This window comes from Chaetodon auriga, chromosome 10, assembly GCF_051107435.1.
Source record: "Chaetodon auriga isolate fChaAug3 chromosome 10, fChaAug3.hap1, whole genome shotgun sequence".
In the NCBI taxonomy this organism is placed as follows: domain Eukaryota; kingdom Metazoa; phylum Chordata; class Actinopteri; order Chaetodontiformes; family Chaetodontidae; genus Chaetodon; species Chaetodon auriga.
Window position 1 is genome coordinate 20669826 of NC_135083.1, and position 20240 is coordinate 20690065.

The window sequence follows — 20240 nt, forward strand, 5'->3', positions numbered from 1 at the left end:
TTTACTTGATCATCTGCAGTTAATCAGGATTGCTTAATTAAAAGTGCTTCAATTGTCTATATTTTCCAGTGATGTTTTCCAAAACCCTTCCCAGGAACCTATTAGGACTTGCATTATAAAATATTACCAAAAGCATCATGATGTTTACAATCTGTCGAGCAATTATAAGCAGCTATGACCATTATCGCACTTTTTATTAGTCGGGAATTGCCAACATCTAGTTAATATTGGCTTGAAGGTGTGTATTATTTTAATATATCTGCACAGGTCTGATGTAGCACCCTCAAGCCTGTCATTACTACACAATGGCTTCACACTGGAAATGGGAAAGTGGGAGTGGGAACAATGATGATGAGGTGTGCAGTGCACTCCACATGGTGTGTTTTTCAATATTCACACTTTGTGTGTTATTCTTCAATAACTGCTCACCTCTTATCCCCCACATGAAGGCCTGTGGTAACTTTGTAATGTGATATGCTGCTGTAATAATGCATTATGCAGTAGTCTTCATTATTATACATCATATATGAGCTTAATAGGAAGTGTTACCCAGTTTCATTTTAGCCTTCACAAGAAAACTTTTCTGTTCTTTTTTTAATGCTCCAGTTTGTCTCAGATACTGTTGCTGTGTCATGTTTGGGAAATAATTGGCCTGTAGTTTTGTAATTTTTAACCAGAGTCTCTTTCAAAACAAGGACAGTGTGAAATATAAGTATGAAATATTTATAGAAAGACATTTGAGGACCACAAAAGGTATTTATAGTCCTGACAATTTAAGGACACTCCCTCAGCTTGGGGCCCTAGATAGTCCCTCCACCACAGTGCACCAGAGCTTGAGAGCTCAAGGCTACAACTTGCCGAACTTAGCTTGACAACATGTGCTGAAATAAATGCCTACTGTCAGGCTTTGACATTTTTTAGAGCACTTTACAAGTAGCGGAAAAGGTCCAGATATTTGTTATTTCTGTTCTTGTTTGGATTTGACTGAAGCTGTAAATTCCAGCTCTACTCTGGCACTGCCATGCTGAGTGTGGCTGCAGCTGCAGTTCCTGCTTTGACAGTGACTCAAATCAAAGGGACAATTTGTTTATGGTGAGTGCACACCAAAGACGGGACAAATAAAGGCAGCAAGAAATCAAAGGTATGGAATCAGGTGGAAATAGGGATTTTCCTCACTATGCAGACCACCATTGACCTGGAAAACACTCACACACACACCAGATACACACTCCACAGCTCCCGGGAGCGGACGCTCTCTTTATATCCTCAAATGCATACATTAAGATGGAGATGTACAGGATTCAGTACAAAGAAATGAAAAAAACAAAAACAAAAAACAGTGTATAGACACATTAACAGGAACACCTGTACAATATAATGCAAACTATTGCAATCGCCCTGCAACAAACACTACCTCTGTGAAGATGGTATACTGAGGCTGCATCAGAGAGACGTTCATTCATCTTGCAACAGCTTGTTGTGTTGTGGTATTTGGATTGTGTTTTATTGTATTCTGGGTTTTTAAAATATCCTACTGGTGTTCATGTTATTGTGTCCACCTCTTGTACTCGAAGAATGCCTCTTGTGCTCCTCCTTTTCTTTATCTCCTCTTGGAGTGAGACCCACGGAACATAAAATACATTAATTGAATATATATATACAGAATTTCAAATATATCAAGCATCTGAAATCAGCAAATAGTACGTCCAGCTGGCCAAAACATTTCATATCAAAATATAGTCAATTTAGACAAGTATTCTGAACACATTTAATCACACATGAATGAATTTTTAATTACAGAATTTAACTTATGTGACATACTGCAGATCTGCCCCCAGTTTCAATAATACCCCCCTCACCCTCACCCCAATATAAATATCTCTATGTACTAAAGAAAAGACGAGAAAGAAAAGAAAAGGCAAACCCAGGATTTATCTGTGAGTATTCAAATGAGATCCAATATCTGTAAAATCACAAATGCTTCTTTTTGTCAGATGGTGAGCTCTGGTCTGGGTGTGTCCCAAAAATATACAAGAGTATGAATAATGCATTGGATATGACTTATTTCACAGTGTATCTCTGCATGTGTCCACACACTCACACACAGGTACACAAGCATACACATACACACACGCACACACACACACACACACACAAAGTATAGCCATTAAAATGAGCCAGGGGTCCACATCTGCTAAATGCTCCCGGTGGTGTGTACAAGATGTGTGAGGTTCATTGACAAAAACTACTCATCTAGTCTATGTTGGCACCACATTAAAAAAAACATAAATTAGAAGCTAAGTTGTCCAAAACGTCCACATTTCACCATCATGAACATCATTCATTGAGGAAAGAGTCAATTCCTCTCTGTCGCCTCGTCTCTGACATTCCAATATAGCCTTTTTTTTTTTTTTTTTTTTTTTTTCACGTCCATCCTGTGTATGTATGCAGAGATATTGGAGGCTACTGCCTTGTAAAGTTTCACCCAGCCAAATGAGAGAAAGGTGTTATAGGCTAGAATCCAATGGACGATATGGCCTGGCTCAACCTCCGTAATGTCGTGACTCTTTAACAGCGAACTGTCATTAAAGAAACTTGGCTGGAATATAAGCCTGGACGGTTTCATAGTGAGGACAGTAAAGAAGATGAAGAGGCTGACTTTTGAAAGACCTTCTGACAAGTCTAAATCAAGCCACAAAAGTCTGAAAAATCTTCAAGGAGCCATCCCCTGCAGACTTGATGTTGGATAAGAAAGATGAAAAAAAAGGTAATGTACTTCAATGAATATTCCACTGCCCTCTTGATAACTGTTCCTCACAGGTATTCTGTTCTATGACGTGTCCATGAATTTGGCTGCAGTGAAAATTTAATGCAGATGGTGTACCATGCTGCTCACTTCAGACTGCTCAGAGTTCAGAGAAGTGTCTGTCGAGAGTCTTTCACTGTGGTGACTGGAGAAGCGGATGGTTGTCGTTTTTTTACTGAAGGTCAAGCCTGGTGTAAAGTTTGGAAGCCTCATTGGTGAATGGACACAATATTCTGGTGTAGTGATTCCCCTCAGTTCCTTTTGTAGCATTGATGTCAATGAACCTGAGGAATGGAAGAAAAAGAGGAGGAAAAGATCAAAACCACAAGTTTCATAAGCCTCTTGCAGACATGCACCCTGTTACATAAGTGTGTCGACAGTTTTACATGTTGGATCAAGACTGAAAGACGTGTTCAAGTCACGTTCATGTAAAAGTCTTGATGGCAATCTTACTAGATCAAATGTAGCTGTAACATTTTCTGTAACACAACTCTGATATCATTACATTGAGGGATGTAGGTTAAGATTTAAGGTTAAAAATGCAGATGAAAATAAATGCACATGTTTTATTTTCTTGAGAATAATGTAATGCATTCATTAAATCACTTACTCATCATTGCTGATCATATAGCTAAAGGCTTTTTAATTCATGCACCTTATCTAAGCAGAGGGCCTTGACTTTTGGGAAACTCATTCCCTGTTTTGGTAGACATCGGCTGCCTACCCGTGCATCAGGAGCATCTGTTAGGTTTCACATCACTGTCAGACCCAAGTAGCACTTGCTCATTTGTTTGAATCACAAATGAAATCAGTCTAATAAACCACAAATTACTGAATGAGTAATTTTTAATCTGTTGAGGATATTTTCCCCCTCACAGTGCAGGGCAGGTAAAAAAAAAAAACACAGTAATGATCAGACCAGCACCCCCGCCCCGTATTTTCAATTTTCATCCGTGCCTACTCCAGCAAGACGCTTTACATACAGCATGTGAGCTAATTAAGAATTAAATGAGAGCCCCAAATTAACGTCTTGTTATTCTACGCTCGTGCACCGTTGAATATCATAAGACAGGCAACAGAGTTCTGCTTTCGGCACATTTCACACTCGTATTGTTAACTTCATCTAATAGAATAGAATTAATGAGAAATATTATGAGGGCCTTCACTGTGTGGAAGCAGTGAGCAGCCCTAACACTGACGATGGTCATTAATTGAGGCTTCAACAATGAAACAGGGTTTAAAATCTCTGTTTGTAGGAGTGCCAGGAGGTGCCAAATAGGGCACCAGCACTGTGGCTCTTTCTGTAAGGGTCTGAATAAGACAGAACATTCACATAATGGAATCGTGTCTGATTGACAAAAAGCAATTACTTAAGCAGATATATAAAACCAGCAATTGTATGTTTTCCATATCTGAAAGGGACTTTATTTGAGGCCAAAACTTCATGTCTTTAATTAATAAAAATTTATGAATGATTCTGTGGATGGATGGATCCATCAGTGTATGTCCTATATTCCTTTCCACATGGAATTCATTTTCCCTTCAGTGAAATTCTGCAGTTAATGACTTAAATTAGCATCATTTGATCAAGAAAACCATTTGAATGATAATGCAACTTTGCCATGAATATGTTATATGGATAAATCCATAAATGTTAATACATAAATGATCCAGGGTGACAGTGGACAAATGTGACACCCAGGACTGCCCGCATAAATCATTCAGACACTTAAATATGAGTTGGCAAATCCACACAGAATTGCACAAATTCCCAGGGCTGGCAAATAAATATTTATGACGCCCCCAATTCCCCCTTTCTCCCTGTCCTTGGTAATTGTGCGTGATTCATTTTGTTTTCTCGGTGGAAGAGGGAAAATCAATCTTAGAATATTGGCTAGAAGACATAAAGCATGCAGATTCTAAATGCCCGTGGTTTTGCAGAATATAAAAGCTTCATAGACACTCAGCCAGTGTTCTTGGGAGATGAATTCAGTTTAATCTTTAGCAGACTTCCTTGTTTTTTAGAGAAAAGAAAAATGTTTGTGGAAGTGAAGTTAACCTGCGAGCAGAGTCAGGCTAACCTGCTCCTGGCTCCAGTTTACCTGCCGACTTTTAATAAACGGATATCGACTTGGAGGAATGTAAGGCAGGCACCCTGGGAATCTCTTGCCATGGCATTTAGAAAGAGAGTTTAAAAATGTAGCTTTTTCTTCCAGTTATTGCTTTTGTCAAGAACATCCTCCCATTCATATCTTTTTACTGCCTCTGTCCTAAAAGAAAGACTGGGCACTTGAAGTAGCCTCTCCCTTTGATGTAACAACAGTGGGGCTTTTAAGTTTCCATTTCAAAACTTTCAATAACCCCCTTTGATTTCCTTTTTTTTTTTCTTTTTTCTTTTGCATAGATACATCAAAGTGGCTGCATCCAGAGAAATGGGGGATTCCATTGTGTTTTCTCGAAGTCCTGGATGATCTTTATTTAAGCTCAGTGGTGAGAGAACTACTGGATAAAATATGTGCTGAATGGACTCTAATGGCTGATTCATTCAGGTCTGAGATGCATTGAACCTTTATGCAACGTAGAATTGAGGTATGGGTTCTGCTGTTCATCAAGTTCCCCAGAAAAGTTGTTATTTCTACAAGATGCAGAAATCAAATATTGTTGGCTGCTTGTATGCTGAAGTGAGCTGAAGCAGGGGTATACACACAGTATGCAAATGCCAATAAAATGCATCATGTAAAACTCACGTAGTTGCTGTTTTCCTCTGCATCCTACGATGGCTCCTTTGGCAAAGGCTGGAAAAGAAAAACAGAGGGTCAACATCGGGGGAACAGAGGGCCAGATTTCACTAACGTTTTATTCAACTTTTCCTCTGCATATTGGCCTTGGACGCAGAGCAGCATATGTCCATTTAAAAGCACAGATGGCCTGTCTTCCAATTATATCTAAGGCGAGATGACGGAAGCTGAAGGTTATTTTGTTCTCTCCCAGTTTTTATGACCTCTGAGGACGCCGCTTCTCTCCTCGACCAGAAAATACGAGCGAGTAATGGGCACCTCATCATCCGCGTTAACGAGTGAGAGACCTTTCCTTTCTTCCATCAATGGCATCACACAGATAGAACATTTTATCACATTAGCTGTGGGGCAGGGTGATAAACAGTGTTCCACTTTGTTTCTCTGTGAACAACAACTTCTTGCCTCCTACATTCATCTTTAGGAGAACACATGAAAACACGCTGTTTTCCCCTTGACCGGAGGAGGAAAACAGCTCCCTTGCCTTCTTAATATTGGTGAATGAGCCACTTTTGTGTAGATAATGACTCGGCTAATCATAATCAGGAAGCTAATGGTCTGTTTAGCCAATCAGAGGAGCCAAGGCGAGACGGCTGTCTGGGCAGCACATTGGCATTCCCAGCAGCCTCTGCTCTCCTCTCGGCTGTGCCAGGCTATCTGCAGCAGTGAGGCGGACTTGGTATTCCGTTGCCCGCCCGGCCTGTCGTCCTACGCTCTGTCGCTCTGTCTGTCCGACCGGCCGACTGGCCCCCGCGCTGTCGAAGAAATTCAGTCCTCTGAAGAGGCGCTGATCCATCACACCTCTCCAGCAGCATGTCATCTAAATGCTAAGTACTTCCACTGCATCTTTAAATCAAAACAAGAAAAGAAATGAGCACGGGGGCGAGTGGTTGGAAGGGATAAAAGCTTATAAGGGCACAATAGAATCTGCCGAGCAAACCCTTAGCTTTTTGATTACATTCATTTTTGAGGGAGAGGAAATGTGCGAGAGGAGAAAATGGGTGAGAGGAATGTGCATGAGGAACCCAGAGACCTTGTTATCCCTTCAAATGTACAAGGAAAAAAAGAGAAAGAATAGTTATTGATACACCGGCCCCAAAGGTTCCTTCAAAGAAAATAGCATGTTGTTTGATTTCTCTCCAAAAACCATCATGAATGTGCCTAAGCTGCTCCCACAATAGGGCCCCCTCCTCACCCTCGACTCCCTGTCTGAGTCGGACTCTTTGTGATCGATCGGAGGGATTCTTGAAGTCAGTGCAGAGTGCTGAGGTGGCAGAAGCGGCCAGCACTATTAACTGCTCTTACTAATTAAAAGGGTAACAAGGTGAGTTTGGCCCCACGGGACCAACTCGTGCAAAAGCTGGCTGTTTGCCTGCCGTGCACGCCGGTAAACAGTGCCTGTGGTGTCTACAAGACAGGAAACCAAGGACATCGAAGGCATATTCATCTCCCGCTGGCACAAGAGAAGAGGGTGATTCTCAGATAAGGAGAGAGAAAGAGAGAGAGAGAAAGCAGGGAGCACATTAATAAGCGCTTTGCTAATTGCTTATGTTGTGGTGAAATTGATACATTTGGACCTTGTCTCTGAGCTCGGGGAGCCCTCGTTTCATCATCACTTGTAAACATTGAGCACTGTGCATAAATGATAAAGTTTCACAGTTCAAATGAGGTGCACAGCCTGGATCTTTGAGAGAGTGCCAGTGGAGATTGGCAAAAATATTAAGGGATTCAATTAACTTCCTTCCTTATCATCAACACAACATGTTTTAGGATCAAAGTATTTTTAAGATACAGTATGTCTTGCATTGCACAAATAAAATCCTCAGCCAAGGTAGCATTACAACACGCGGAAATCTTTGAAGCCGAGAGGAAAAGCCACTGCAGGTACAGCAGACAGCTTGTTTGCTCACTGCTCTGGGGGAAACAAAGCAGAGACTGCTTTGGTAGCTCTTCAAGCTGCAAAACTCTCACCAGCAGCCCACCCAGCCATAATGGAGACAGGCGTTGTGCCATCACTGCAGTAGGTAAAAATCTTTCCTGGGGGTTTCTCCTAACAAGTGGACTCCTCTGCAGGACTTAGCTGGTTTCATCAACTGGAGACTCACAGAGAACTGCTGTTGTTATTAAGCTAACAAGCACAACTATAGCCTACTGAGAACCCTGAGTGGATGCTTCATGCCCAGAGTATGAGTCTGATGTACAAAAGCATCAGAGCATCAGACACAGAGCTGTCTCACAGGAACGAAACCACCATTATGTACAAAGCATCTGGTTGCATTTGCTGCTTTATTTCTAGGGAGGCAGCTACAGGAAAACCAATCTACCACCCCAAACCCGTGGCCTTTACTGTAGCAAAAGTAGCAGGATCATAATGTAAGAATAGTCCATTAGAATAAAGAATCCTGCATGAAAAAATTGGAGCTTGCAATGTTTTTGAAAGGTTTAGCTCTTTAAAGCTGCATCCATTCAGTTTATTTTTACACCTTGGGGCAGGCTGTAAAAAAACATGCCAGACACATTTATTATCTCATATCTTATCTTATACATCCTGTAAACATTGAACAACTTCAGCATTTATTTGTGCTGGTGGCCACCTGCCAAATTTAAGATCAATATTCACTCTTGTTTTAGCTCTGTTTTGGTCTCCACTAAGCTTTTGAAAGTAGACAGACTGTGATGTAATGCAGCTTTAACTATAAATCATGTGTATTTCCATTTTTGTTGACCATTTTTGAATCTTTCTGTTCCACACTGACATTGACTTACATTCATTTCTACATGGTTTGAAAATCAATAAACAGGCTTAAAGTGTGTGATCATTACACTGAACATCAAGCCTGCATTCATTATTGTAAATGTTGCGTTACCACTGCATAATAATGCAGTTTAAATGCCTGCTTAATTTGAGAAGTCAGCACTGCAAAAACAGTAATGTAACTTTGACAAAAATGAATGCAGACTTGATGCTAATTGTGATGGATAACACAAATCAAACCCATTTCAAGAGCCTGTGCATTGATTCTCATACTGAAAGAAACTAATGGAAAGCAAAGGAGGTCTGGAACAGAAGGAAAAACACGTTCAACGATGCAAAATACAGCAGCATGGCTTGCAAAATGATTAGTTGTGATGTAAATGAACTTGTAGCAAATCAGGTAAAGCATATAAAAGCACTGGTGTTAAGTAAAGTAATAGGTAACTATAGCTGTTTAAGAAATATTGTGGGATTAAGAGAGCATATGGACATGTAGTATAAGTATCATAAACTGAAAAAAAAAATGTAACAAAAGCGCAAATATCTCAAAATTTTGCTTTATACCATTGGAAACAGACCTGGGGTTGTGTTTTTAGGGTGACAACGGAATCATAAACGGGACACAAATAAGAGATCTGACTGGCTGCATCACTGCTAACGGCACTAAATAATTTATTTCAAAAAACTCATGAACAAAAGATCCAAAGGGCACAACAAGCATCGGAGCTTTGAAACAGGATGTTGCTGAGCATGCTTGAATGTGTCCAGTCCACAGACAGGCTTTCTGCATTACTTCTTAGGAAAACCCTGTGCTGAAACGTGGCCCACGGCTCTGACGATTTCACACCAGACGAGGCTCTGGAGACAAGCATTGTGCAGGCTAAAACACAAATGGCAGTTCAAAGCCTGGCGATGACGGAACTTCAAATAGGGGAGTGGGGTAAAGTTTGCTGAAAGTGACACCACATTCACTCGGGGTCTCAGACAGAGAGGAGAGGAGGGCAACATACGCAAAGGCGAGCTGAAAAAAGAGCTTTTTTAATAGATGATGGCAGCACCAGGGGAAACAAAACAAAGAAACAATGTGTTGCTTTTTTTACACCCTGTGAATGAACACCAAAGGAAACATCAGATACTGTAAATGTAATCACGAAGCTTCCCGCAGCATCTTCCATAACACAACACCTACGATAAGGGGAACAGCAAGGTGGGCCTGGTTTAGCTGCGTCTCTCTTTTCTGAATATATCAATCTAACCTATTTCAATATATTTCCTGCTTCAATCCACACGCTATCTCCACAAGACTGATGATCATGCCACAACATCCGACAAACAGATGAGTTGAATCCACAGGAGTGCATTTTTCTTTTCCGCTTGACAAATAGAGGATGTGTAAACGAAACCGAAATAAAGAGTATATTTGCTTATCGAACATAACCGTGCGCTCTGTGTATGGATGGCAGGGGCACGCATATTGTTTGAACATCAGTCATTTTGGAAACGTACATCCAAAGGCAAAGCGGCATGGCTACAGTACGTTATCCCTGAGGATCCAGAGACAGGCTGTCAGACACAATATGACAGGAGTACTGTCAGTTGGACGTGAGCCAGTTCAACAGAAAACAGAAAAACTAGCTCTTCTGTCTGATGTGTGTATCAAAGAAAGGACGGTGGTGCATTCAAGTCATTAGATTAACAATGCATAAATATTAGTCTGAGTTAATGGCAGATTTGCATCTCTCCTGGCAGACACAGCTCCGAAACAAACAACGGAAAAAAAAAAAAAAAACTCCAGTAAAGCTCTGCGTCTTTCAATCCAACACTGCAAAAATAGATTCTATTAGTTGTTGCAAGATTGTTGGAATTTACTTGCTGGTGCAGAGAATTTAATAATTTCAACTGCAAATGAGACTCAAAGCCAGCAGAGCATTGAGGGATACGGTGCACAGCATGCATATCTAATATTTCCAAATGTCTGGCCTGGTTTTTCAACGGATTTTGAAGATACAAACATTTCTCTAATGACCTCCAGTCCTGATTGTAATTTATTTAATATTTTCCCACTGTATTAGAAAAAAGACCATTTACAACACTTTTTTTTTTAACTCAGGGTCCATTTTTACTGTATGTATCCTTCAGAGACATGAGTACAATGAGTTGCTATTCAAGAAACAACCTACTTTACTTCTCTCATTATGCATTTTATTTAGGCTAAATGAATGCTGCTGGTCATATTGTTACAGCACCTAATGGACATAGACCACCTTTATCTGAAGGCATCTCTGTGACAAATGCAAGAGTCATGAAAGAACAAAAAGCAAAAATACAGTAAAATCATAGAAAAGATAAATGCAAAGTCACACACTGCACATGAGAGCCAAAAGAGCACTGAAGGACATCTTGAAAAAGAATTTATTCTCGGTGGGATGAGCTGTTCAGATAAAGATTTGGTGGAATCAAAAGGGAAAATGTGTCTATAAAAATGAAATCACATTCACAGATGAAAGATTGGATGCTGATATGACCTGTCACCGCCCGCAGAATGCAGGCTTTTTCAGCCTGAAATTGCTTGTTTTTTTTTTTTTTTTTTTTGTTTTTTTAAAACATACCTACTGCAGGATTGTCATTTTTCATTGGCAGAGCCAACAGTGGTCACAGGTTGTTTTCAGTGCCGTTGTGACGCATCAGTCTGTGCACAATGTTGTATTGTGCCACACACGTGAAGCATATATCACTACATGCACATTAGTGGTTTGAATATAACATTTTTTTCAGAGACAGCTCTGAAGATAATTAATCATAAAGACAACTCTGTTTGTTGACTGATGTTGTATTTAGTCTAAACTGGTTGTGTTGCATCATCAGCAACTGTGTAGCATATTGAAAAAGCAGAAATTCAAGTAGCATGTAGCCCCAGTAGAAACATTCTGTACTAAAAAGCCCCTCAAAATATTATTCTGCTTTTATTTTGGCCACACCACTGATTTAATAATAATAATAAAGCTTAATTTTTTATAAAGTAATATCCTAAAATAGCTGAGCAACATACTTTTTAACAAACATTACCCATGGAGTAAATAGGGCATATGATGGGGACTACTTTCAGCTGTGGATTAATACACATTTGCCCTAACTGCAGGAGGGTGTGTGCAGAATTGACTGAGAACCGAAGTGTGTGCCATCACTGTAATGAAGGAGCAGGTCGCTGCACCAGTGTGATGTTTTTAATAGTGGAGGTCAAAATATGAATAGCTTCATAGGCCATACTTATTAGTAGGATGAATTCATTGTTGTTTTTCAGGGGATTTGTTGATTGTGTAGCCCAAGATATTGCCGGCAGGGCTGAGTTAATTCCGCCGGCTTCTTGTTATTCTGAAATAATTCACTTCTACCAAATTTGATCAACTGAAGGAAATTGCAGGAAAACTTTGAATTGCAGTCGAAGGAGAAGCAAAATGATTTCACCAGTTGTTTTGGCTGTGCACCTGAGACTCAATTTTAAACCTGATTGCTTCCTCTTTATTCTCACTTGGACACCACAGCCTTTCCCATCCTTTACACTAAAGGTACCAAGCCAACCAGGAATCTGTCATCTCAACACGACTCTCACACCTCAACAACTAATCAACAATTCATTTCATGAGGCCGCGCACGAACAGACAGAGCCTGGGAGTGTGCTGCGTCGCCTTTGAGAAGCGAGCTCATTAGAAGTCTGTCTCTGGTCAGATGAGTTGCCAGCACAGCAGTGACCATGGCGACACATGACTTGGCTGCCTGGTCATTTGTTGTAGACATTGAAGCCTTTATAACTGAGGTGATGGCAAGTGTTACATAACGACACTGTGGAATAATGATCTGTCCATGTACTTTTCTCACCTCTTTCATAAGAGGTGAGAATTTCGTAACCCCTTCATAACAGGACGGGAACATTTGTCTTGATGTCGTGCGACGATTCCAGATTTTCTGTTTGTTTTGCTCGTCTGCATCACATTTTGTAACATTTCCTTTTCAAACACCTGTTCCCTTTTCTCTGTTTCTCAAAAAGGTGCACCTTCCTTTTTCCTGCACGAATCAAGATTTTGTGTCATATGGCATCCTTTCAAAAAGCCCGCAGAGCTAAGTGGCTATGATGTCTTCATGTTTACAGCAGCACTGGCAGGAACACACACACTCCACTAGCTTTCGCCCAGGCTGACGCTGGAACAAAGCGCACATAGCTGGAGGAGGGCCACCAGAGCAGAAAAAGAAAGAGAAAATGCTAAAAAACATGATGCAAGCCTCTCTGACCTACTGGGTCGCGCTGTGTGTGTATGTCTGTGTGTATACTGTTCATTTCGCAACTCTCCTTCGTTTGGCAAAAATGCCCAACTGCAACTGTTTCGTTTCTCTCCAGGCCACACACTAGCTGAGCAGTGGCATTTGTTGTGTGGGTGGAGGAGGATTTTTTTTTTCCCCAGCTACTGTCAAGTATTGTCTGAGGGAGGGAGTACACATGAAACCGCAGTCTGAATATGATCAAATCAGGGTTTCAAGCAGTGGCATTTCATAATTTAGCTCCCTCTAGTCTGTGAAGTAACATTTGAAGACCAGAACGTAACATTTGGGAAAATAGTCTGGCCTTATCCTGCACTAAAGAAGCATTTCAGGGTTCAATTTGAGCCCATCACTTGATTAGCACGGGCTGATAATAGAGCCCAGCAGTGCTCTCCACAGAGCTCTCACCAAGCAGGGAGCAAGTGATGCAATCTCACAACCCTCTTGCTCGCCTGAAAGGAGAAAAATCATTTCACTATCCTGAATTCAGTCTGTCAATTTTCCACCTGACGGCCATTTCCACCCTCCATACATTCATACACATCCAACCAGCCTCTGTGCTCTTGTGTAACCTTCCCCCCCGCCCCTGTCAAGTGTATGAAACCAACCTCATAACACCCCGCCCCAACCCTCAAGAATTGCGCTTTCCACCTCGGAGAATATCATATGTAGACCTTTCAGCGGCTCACTAGTGAAGACAAATTGCTAGCTTGTTTGGGGGGGGGCTCTGGAGAGTGATTCATATTAATGGGTAGCTGGCAGTGGAGAGCAGGCTGCATATGCAAACTCCATTAACAGGTTAGGCTGGAGTGTGTGACCTGGCATTGCCGCCGTGAGCTGCACATACTGAAGGGTGGGCTGCAGAGAGGAGGCCGAGGGGGCTGTGTTTAGGAAGAGTCACAGGTGCAATGTGTCTATAGTGTGTGTGTATGTGTGTGTGGTTTAGTTAGACTGGTATATCAATACATTAATATATCACATTGATGCTGATGGTTCATTGATGTTGGTGCATTCAGTCTAACATTATATTTATTGTAGAATTGGTTGGTCTCATACATGCAAAGCCCTTGACCTGAACTGGTTGATAACATTTTTCCACACCAGTTTATTGAATATGAAGCTTTGATTTCTTTGTTTCATGCTGCTTTGGAGGTTTTTCCCGATGGAGAAGAAGAAAGGTCATTATTGTTCGCATAAAAATGATCTAATTAACCATTTAACACACAGTACACTGAAATTATAACAACAGATTTTTTTCTTAAATTATTACAACCTTTCAAGAGTTTAAAGGTTTCAAGAATTGAATTCATTATTTGACTGCCAGAGTATTTTGAAGGCAGGAAGACACCATTTTTTAAAGGTTTCAGTTGTATTTTTATGACAATAACTAAAAAGGTGAAAGTCTAATCTAATGACACACTCATTCCTTCTTCACGTTCATGTGCGATTCACTGTACTAGCAGTTTGTAAAAGTGACCCTTAATGCTAAAGTACCTGCTGTACAGCAGTCTGTAGGTAAAGATTAAGAATCATAAATATTGGCACGCTGCATCAGCAGCAGAACTAAATAACATACAGATAATTTTATTCTGAAAACAAGTTGGCCTCAAAATGATAAGTTTGTCATGAATGGGGACTTGGTGTTAAGAAAGGTTGTTGAAACAAGCAGGTTTTATCCCCTTGGGAGCATAACTGTGCTTAATTTAAATCATGGAAATCTGCTTATTTGATTGTGAGATTTCTGGTATGCAAAGGTTGAGAAGAGATGGTGCAAGAGGAAATATTACTGGGTCACTCAATTCAGGGAATCAAATCAGGAGCCACCCTCTGAGGGCCATGAGATGTCCTTCCCTGGACCAAAGATAGATCTCTGTTCAGCCGCTCTACCACGATCAGGGCAAAATGATCAGTGGGTCCACTTTGTTTAATCTAACTAACAATGAACAAAAGCATGCCACATCTGAGTAATAACAGAAGACAACAGAGATGGTTCCCCAGAGGAAGACACACACACAGTATTTACATATGTTTTATAGTTACACTACACGGCTGCTCAATTAAGGAACGATGTTGTAAAATGTACAAGTGAACGCTTTCAACTCCCCTGTTAAATAACAGGTTGTTCAAAGGTAATATTCAATCAATATTTTCAGATTTAATGTGAAGTGTTAATGCTGTTGGCTTGCTTTCTACTCCGCCATTTCATTTTCATTTCAAAGATGTAAACATATGAACTTCATAGTTATTACAGAATTGAAATTAACTTGTGAAAAATCAGGTGTGAACGTCAGCAGGCATTTTTCTGACGTGTCAGATTCATTTAATCAACATTTCACATCTTTCTGCTGCTCATCTCACTGTCAGGCTGGTGCTACAGTACAGGTTGTGAGCATTAATTAACCTGCCACTCACAATTGAAGTGTTTCTGCCTTCTCAGCTGACAAAACACAGATCTCAATTGAATCTTTAAGTTACTTTACAATTGCAGAAAGCTTAACTTAAATAGATTCCACAAGCAAATTCGATACAGCAGTTGACAAAATGCTGCCAAACCCCAACCCTGCGTTTACATATTAGTAGTATAATGTCCGTTTAGATGCACGATCTGCCACCATCAGGTGCATTTGTCACTTTATTTCAGTGGCTAGCTCCACCAACGTCAAGCCTACGCACAACAACATGAAAAATGAGTGCAGCCATTATCAGCTTTCAGAAACCCACATTTTCACACTGAACGCTCCTATGTAATGTGATTATGTACACATAAAGACAGAGGCACTCACAATTAAAACTCCCTCTCCGCACTCTGTTCCTCACTGAACTTGCACACAGATGTGGACAGACAGACCTTGGCCAGTGGCCGACTGGCAGCCTGGCCCTCCAGACCTCCTCCCCCCCACCCTCCTCTCCGCACTTCAGCCTGATCAATCCTCTTTATAGATTTCTCATTCTCATTTATCCTCTCGAATGTGCTTTCCTCCCATTTCAGGTCTTACAACAAATACCTCTGGATACCTCCTCTCTTCTGCTGCCAAAGCCTGCCTGTCCCTGCCCCCTCAAAAAAACACCACCATCACTTGTGATTAACTTCTGCAATAAAACTCTGCTCAGCAACAGCTAATTGAGAATACACAGTGGAACACGCGATCTGCATTTTTGTAAATGTATATGTACTAACAGCAAAACACTAACCTAAGTGTGCTGTCAGGGTGGATTACAGCACGGTGGGAATGCGTGCGTGAAATCTGACGCAGCTGCCCAGGGCTGCTGGATGGGAGGAGGAGGCAGAGGAGGGGGAGAGATAACAAGGAAGCAAGTGAGGGAGATAAAAAGAGAGTTAGAGTGAAAAATCAACAGACCCAGTCACAGGTTGACCTTTGGCCTTGTGTACCTGACGATGATCAGCAGTCTCTCCTGCTCAGTCCGTCCTGTCATCCCTTGCTGACATCAACATGCTGTATTGTGCTGTTTCACTCGCTCTGTCTCTGTGAGTTACATCCCCTCTGCTTCTTTCTTCAGTCTCTTTATTTTGATCTTCACACCTTAGGCAGATAGGTGTGTATTTGCTGCTGTTTGAACAGATTTGTTCGAGGGTAGACACATTACAGTCCTGTCATATCTTGGTCACATTTCTTTACATTTCAACTAATTTCAGGTGAGGCGTATTGGTCTTTAAATCCGGTGTCTGTGCTGCGGGGTTATATATGTATAAATACATTAAAGCAAACCTTTGTCCATTTTGCTGGATGGGAATGGTAATAATGGTAAATTCAAAGACAGGCTGTAGCACGAGCACAAACTAGAAGCGGCATGAGGTCAGCCAGTTGACTCAGTCCAACACACAATAGCCTAACATTAGCCAGTTACCAGACCATGTAGGGTTGCAACCGACTGAGCAATGGTGGATTTTATTGTTCGGGAATTTAAATTTCTAATGTTATTATTTCCAAAGTCCTGCTTTAATATTTCTGACTATTGTTGAGACTGACTCTCACTCCACTGTGAACCTTTTCCCTGGTCAATATTTTGCACATTCTTGAATAAGCTTTCATTTTTAAAACCAGATTATACATATTTTTTTTAATAGTTTTGAATATTTTTCTTATTCTATTGTTAATTTTTTATGCTTGCTTCTTGACTTGGAGTACTTGCTTTTATTATTTTTTCCCCTCTTACTGTTTGTTATGCACCAAAACACCAAGACAAAGTCCTTGTGTGTGAAAACCTACTTGTGTGATGGTTGTACAAACAGGCTAACAGATGAGGAAGGACCCTAATGTAGATGCTTGAGGCAGGGCTGGAGCAGTTCAATGATTCAATGCATAAAACACAGAAGTACACAGGCTTACAGGAATAAGGCAGACAAGGGTCAAAAGCGGATAAGGCAGTCCAAACAGGCAAGCAAATCCAACAGGGAGAAGCCAAGAATCAAAAAATCCAAAAACACCACGAGCTCACAAACACTAAACACTAGCACTGAACAGCAAGAAAAGAGCTGGCATGCTCCTCACACTGTAAAACCGGCAGACAGAGAGGGAAACCCAGACTCCAGGGAAACACCAGGGAGGGAAGGCTAATGAGGGACAGGTGAAACTAATCAACAATCACAAAGGTGGAACCTTCAACATGAAACAGGAAATGGGGATTCTGAGCCTCAGGGCCAAGCCAACCTCAAAGGTCTGCTCTGCTAAGCCCTTGGCAATATTACATAAGTGTGATTGTGGTTTTAAATGGAGGAACTGCTACTGTTAAAAGCGTCTATTATCAATATTTTTATATTTACAATGGATCATGTGATCAATGTGAAACGGGCTGGTCATGGATCTTACCACCTGGCTGCAGGTCCTCTCATGTTGTCTTTCAGCTCATTGTTTTGGTTTTCGGGACAGCGGCTTTGGTCACACCAGGCAGAGTTAGATTGTACAAGGAAGTCAGATTTCAGCATTTTAGGGTTTTCATAAGGGCTGTTTTTTTGGTGGAAAGTAGTTCCAATATGAACTGTTCACAATGATGAGTCCAGGTGAGGACAGGTTGCTCTTGGTGTGTTTTTTTTTTTTTCAACACAGTATCACAAATGAAACTCCATTCACCTCATTTCATTGTGGAAAATTTCAGATTTCTCAAAACATGGACAAAAAAGTCTGTCTGCATGCCTGGATACTACTTGAAGTACCGTGATGTCAGGTGATTTCATGTGGTGACATAATAAGTTAAGTCAAGCAAACACTGGCTACAGAAGGAAACAGAACACTTGAGCCAAAATCTAAAAAAGCTGAACTTGTGTGGTGCCAACGCCTGAGCACAAACATACATACAAATACTAGTGGCGCCAGGGTTGAGAGACAAAGCTGGGAATAAAAGAGAACAGAGGACCCTGTTTCCATTAGGCATTACAATGCATAGTGTTAAATTACCATGTGGTATAGCCTGAACCATACAGCGACAGCGAGACCTGTATCCATGGTGACTCGGCTGCTGACCAGGCAGGCAGTTTTTGACACACGTTCACAGAGGTACTTCCTTTCTAATCCGTATTATAATACAATGTTAAAATCCACAAGACCCAGCTGACCCTTGCTTCAGCTGATAAGCTGTGATGGCTTTGTCTTCCTGTGTTTTGTCTCACTGCTGAATCAAATAAGCGTTAATCACAGAGCGCTGCCTCCGTCAGCACTGCAGCACTGGCAGCTCTGAGGCATAGGATGCGTGTTGCACAGTGAGAGGAGCCTACAGAGGACCAGATGACACCATACTGAAGGTTTTAAAAATGCAACACGTTTTGTATTCGTTTACATCTCTCACAAAGTCAGGCAGAGGTCAGAGACTGTTGTCCGCTACTATTATTTTTCTCAGCACTGAAGCCTGAAACGTCTGATCTCCAGTTTGAGCTTCGTTTAATCAACTGCTCGTATTCATATTTGAATCCACATTTTTGTCAGCGTTAGTCTGATGAATTACAGCAGATGTTTAGGGTAAAACCTCTGATAATTGCCCACACAGGTTTGTTTGTTAGGCGAATCAACATTGAATCAAATGGGACAGAAAACTGCTGCTGAGCTGTTTGCTGTTGGTTAAAATGATCAAGCGTGCTGCACTTGTGGTCGCGCCCCAGTAAGTGATGTTTTCTTTCACACTTTTATTATTGTTTACTGTTTATTGCTTATATGATCCCCCATTAGCAGTAGGGTCCATAAATACACAGGGAATATAAAATACAGCAAAAAAAAAAAAAAGGAAGAACGATACAAACACAATAAATTGGTTCAGATGATAACTACATTACATCTAACACTGCCTCAAATACAGGATGTTTCCTTTACATTTCAGGCTTTTTGTATTAGCAATGTGTTTGATGTGAGCTGGTAACAGGCTCAAATCTGAAGAGATTCTGTACAGAGTAGTTTCAAATTATTTATCTTGGGTTTGGGAGACACTGTCTTTGAGCCTGCTTAGTATTCAGATGGTGTTTCTGGCTGATGTATTTAAGATGGTCAGAGAGGAATTCAGGTTTTCCTGGTAAAACATTTCTCCTGTTAAAAAGCAGAACACTACGATACAAGTGAGGGAAATATGACAATAATACGTACAGAACGATGCTTGATTTTCTCATGATTTTCGACACAGGTATGTCACTGCGCTGAGTCCAAGAGAGATGAAATGCAATGAAGAAGTGATTTCCAGAAGTTTGGTTTCTTGCTGCGACGTCACTGACCAGCGTGAGGCCAGAAACAGAGCATTTCTGAAAGTTTCAACCCACAGAGAACAGCTCAGCATCAGTTTTCCAGCCTTTGTACCCTTTGAAACCTGGGAGCTGACCTGCTCTTCAACTGAAGTGTGCTGCTTCCTGCCCTGGGCTGTGACTTCACATAACACTATCAGCTGCTGGGGAGGTTATCCATGCCGAAAAAGCAGGCGCGATGCTGTTAAGTGCATATGGCGTATATTAATGTCATGTCTTGAAAATTACCGTGACGGTCTTGATGCGACCGCTGCCCCTGGTGCAGGTCCAGCCGGATCGGTTGAACAGGAGGCTGCAGACCTCCCCCTCCAGGCAGGGAGTCATCTCACACCACTGACGGCTCCGCACGATTCGCGCTGTGAGGGCAAAAGACAAGAGGGCAAAGAGGCAAATTAGACTGACAGATCCACAGACCCAGAGAGAGGCTTCAAAATGTCAACTTTTTCTGGAACAAGTAACTAAACTGATTTTTATGCTTACCAAACAGGAAAGCATCTTCATGTGTTGATGTGTCTACAAGCCTGTAGTATTTTAATTAGGTTCTTGTTGAACCACCATGTCTGAATTGCCTGTGGTAGTAACCTTTACAGACCAGCTGGCAGTCCATAAATTACTCTTCTGCTAAAGCTAGCTTTCACTGCAGCTGCATAGAAAGATTGCTCATTCCTTTTGACATTTTGTCACATTTAACTTTGCTCTTGGAAGGGTTCTTTAGGTTATTCTAGGCAAAAAGTTTTAGGTAAAAAGATGTTGTACCATTATACATCACAATCTTGTTTGATGTCTTTTCTTCTTGAAGCTACCCTGAACAATTTCTTCTCATACTTGCAC

At 41.1% G+C, this 20240-nt stretch overlaps 1 protein-coding gene across 1 annotated transcript in view; it reads right to left on the reverse strand.

Moving 5' to 3' along the window:
* Positions 1–1222: 1222 nt before the first annotated feature.
* tafa5l (TAFA chemokine like family member 5, like) overlaps positions 1223–20240 on the reverse strand; it is a 44730-nt gene continuing 25712 nt past the window's right edge. The window contains exons 3-5 of the mRNA XM_076740556.1: positions 19638–19765; positions 5554–5601; positions 1223–3090 (exon numbers count right to left, since the gene is read on the reverse strand). Coding sequence (XP_076596671.1) covers positions 5578–5601; positions 19638–19765 — 152 coding nt within the window. The 3' untranslated portion in view covers positions 1223–3090; positions 5554–5577. The remainder of the gene's footprint in view (positions 3091–5553; positions 5602–19637; positions 19766–20240) is intronic.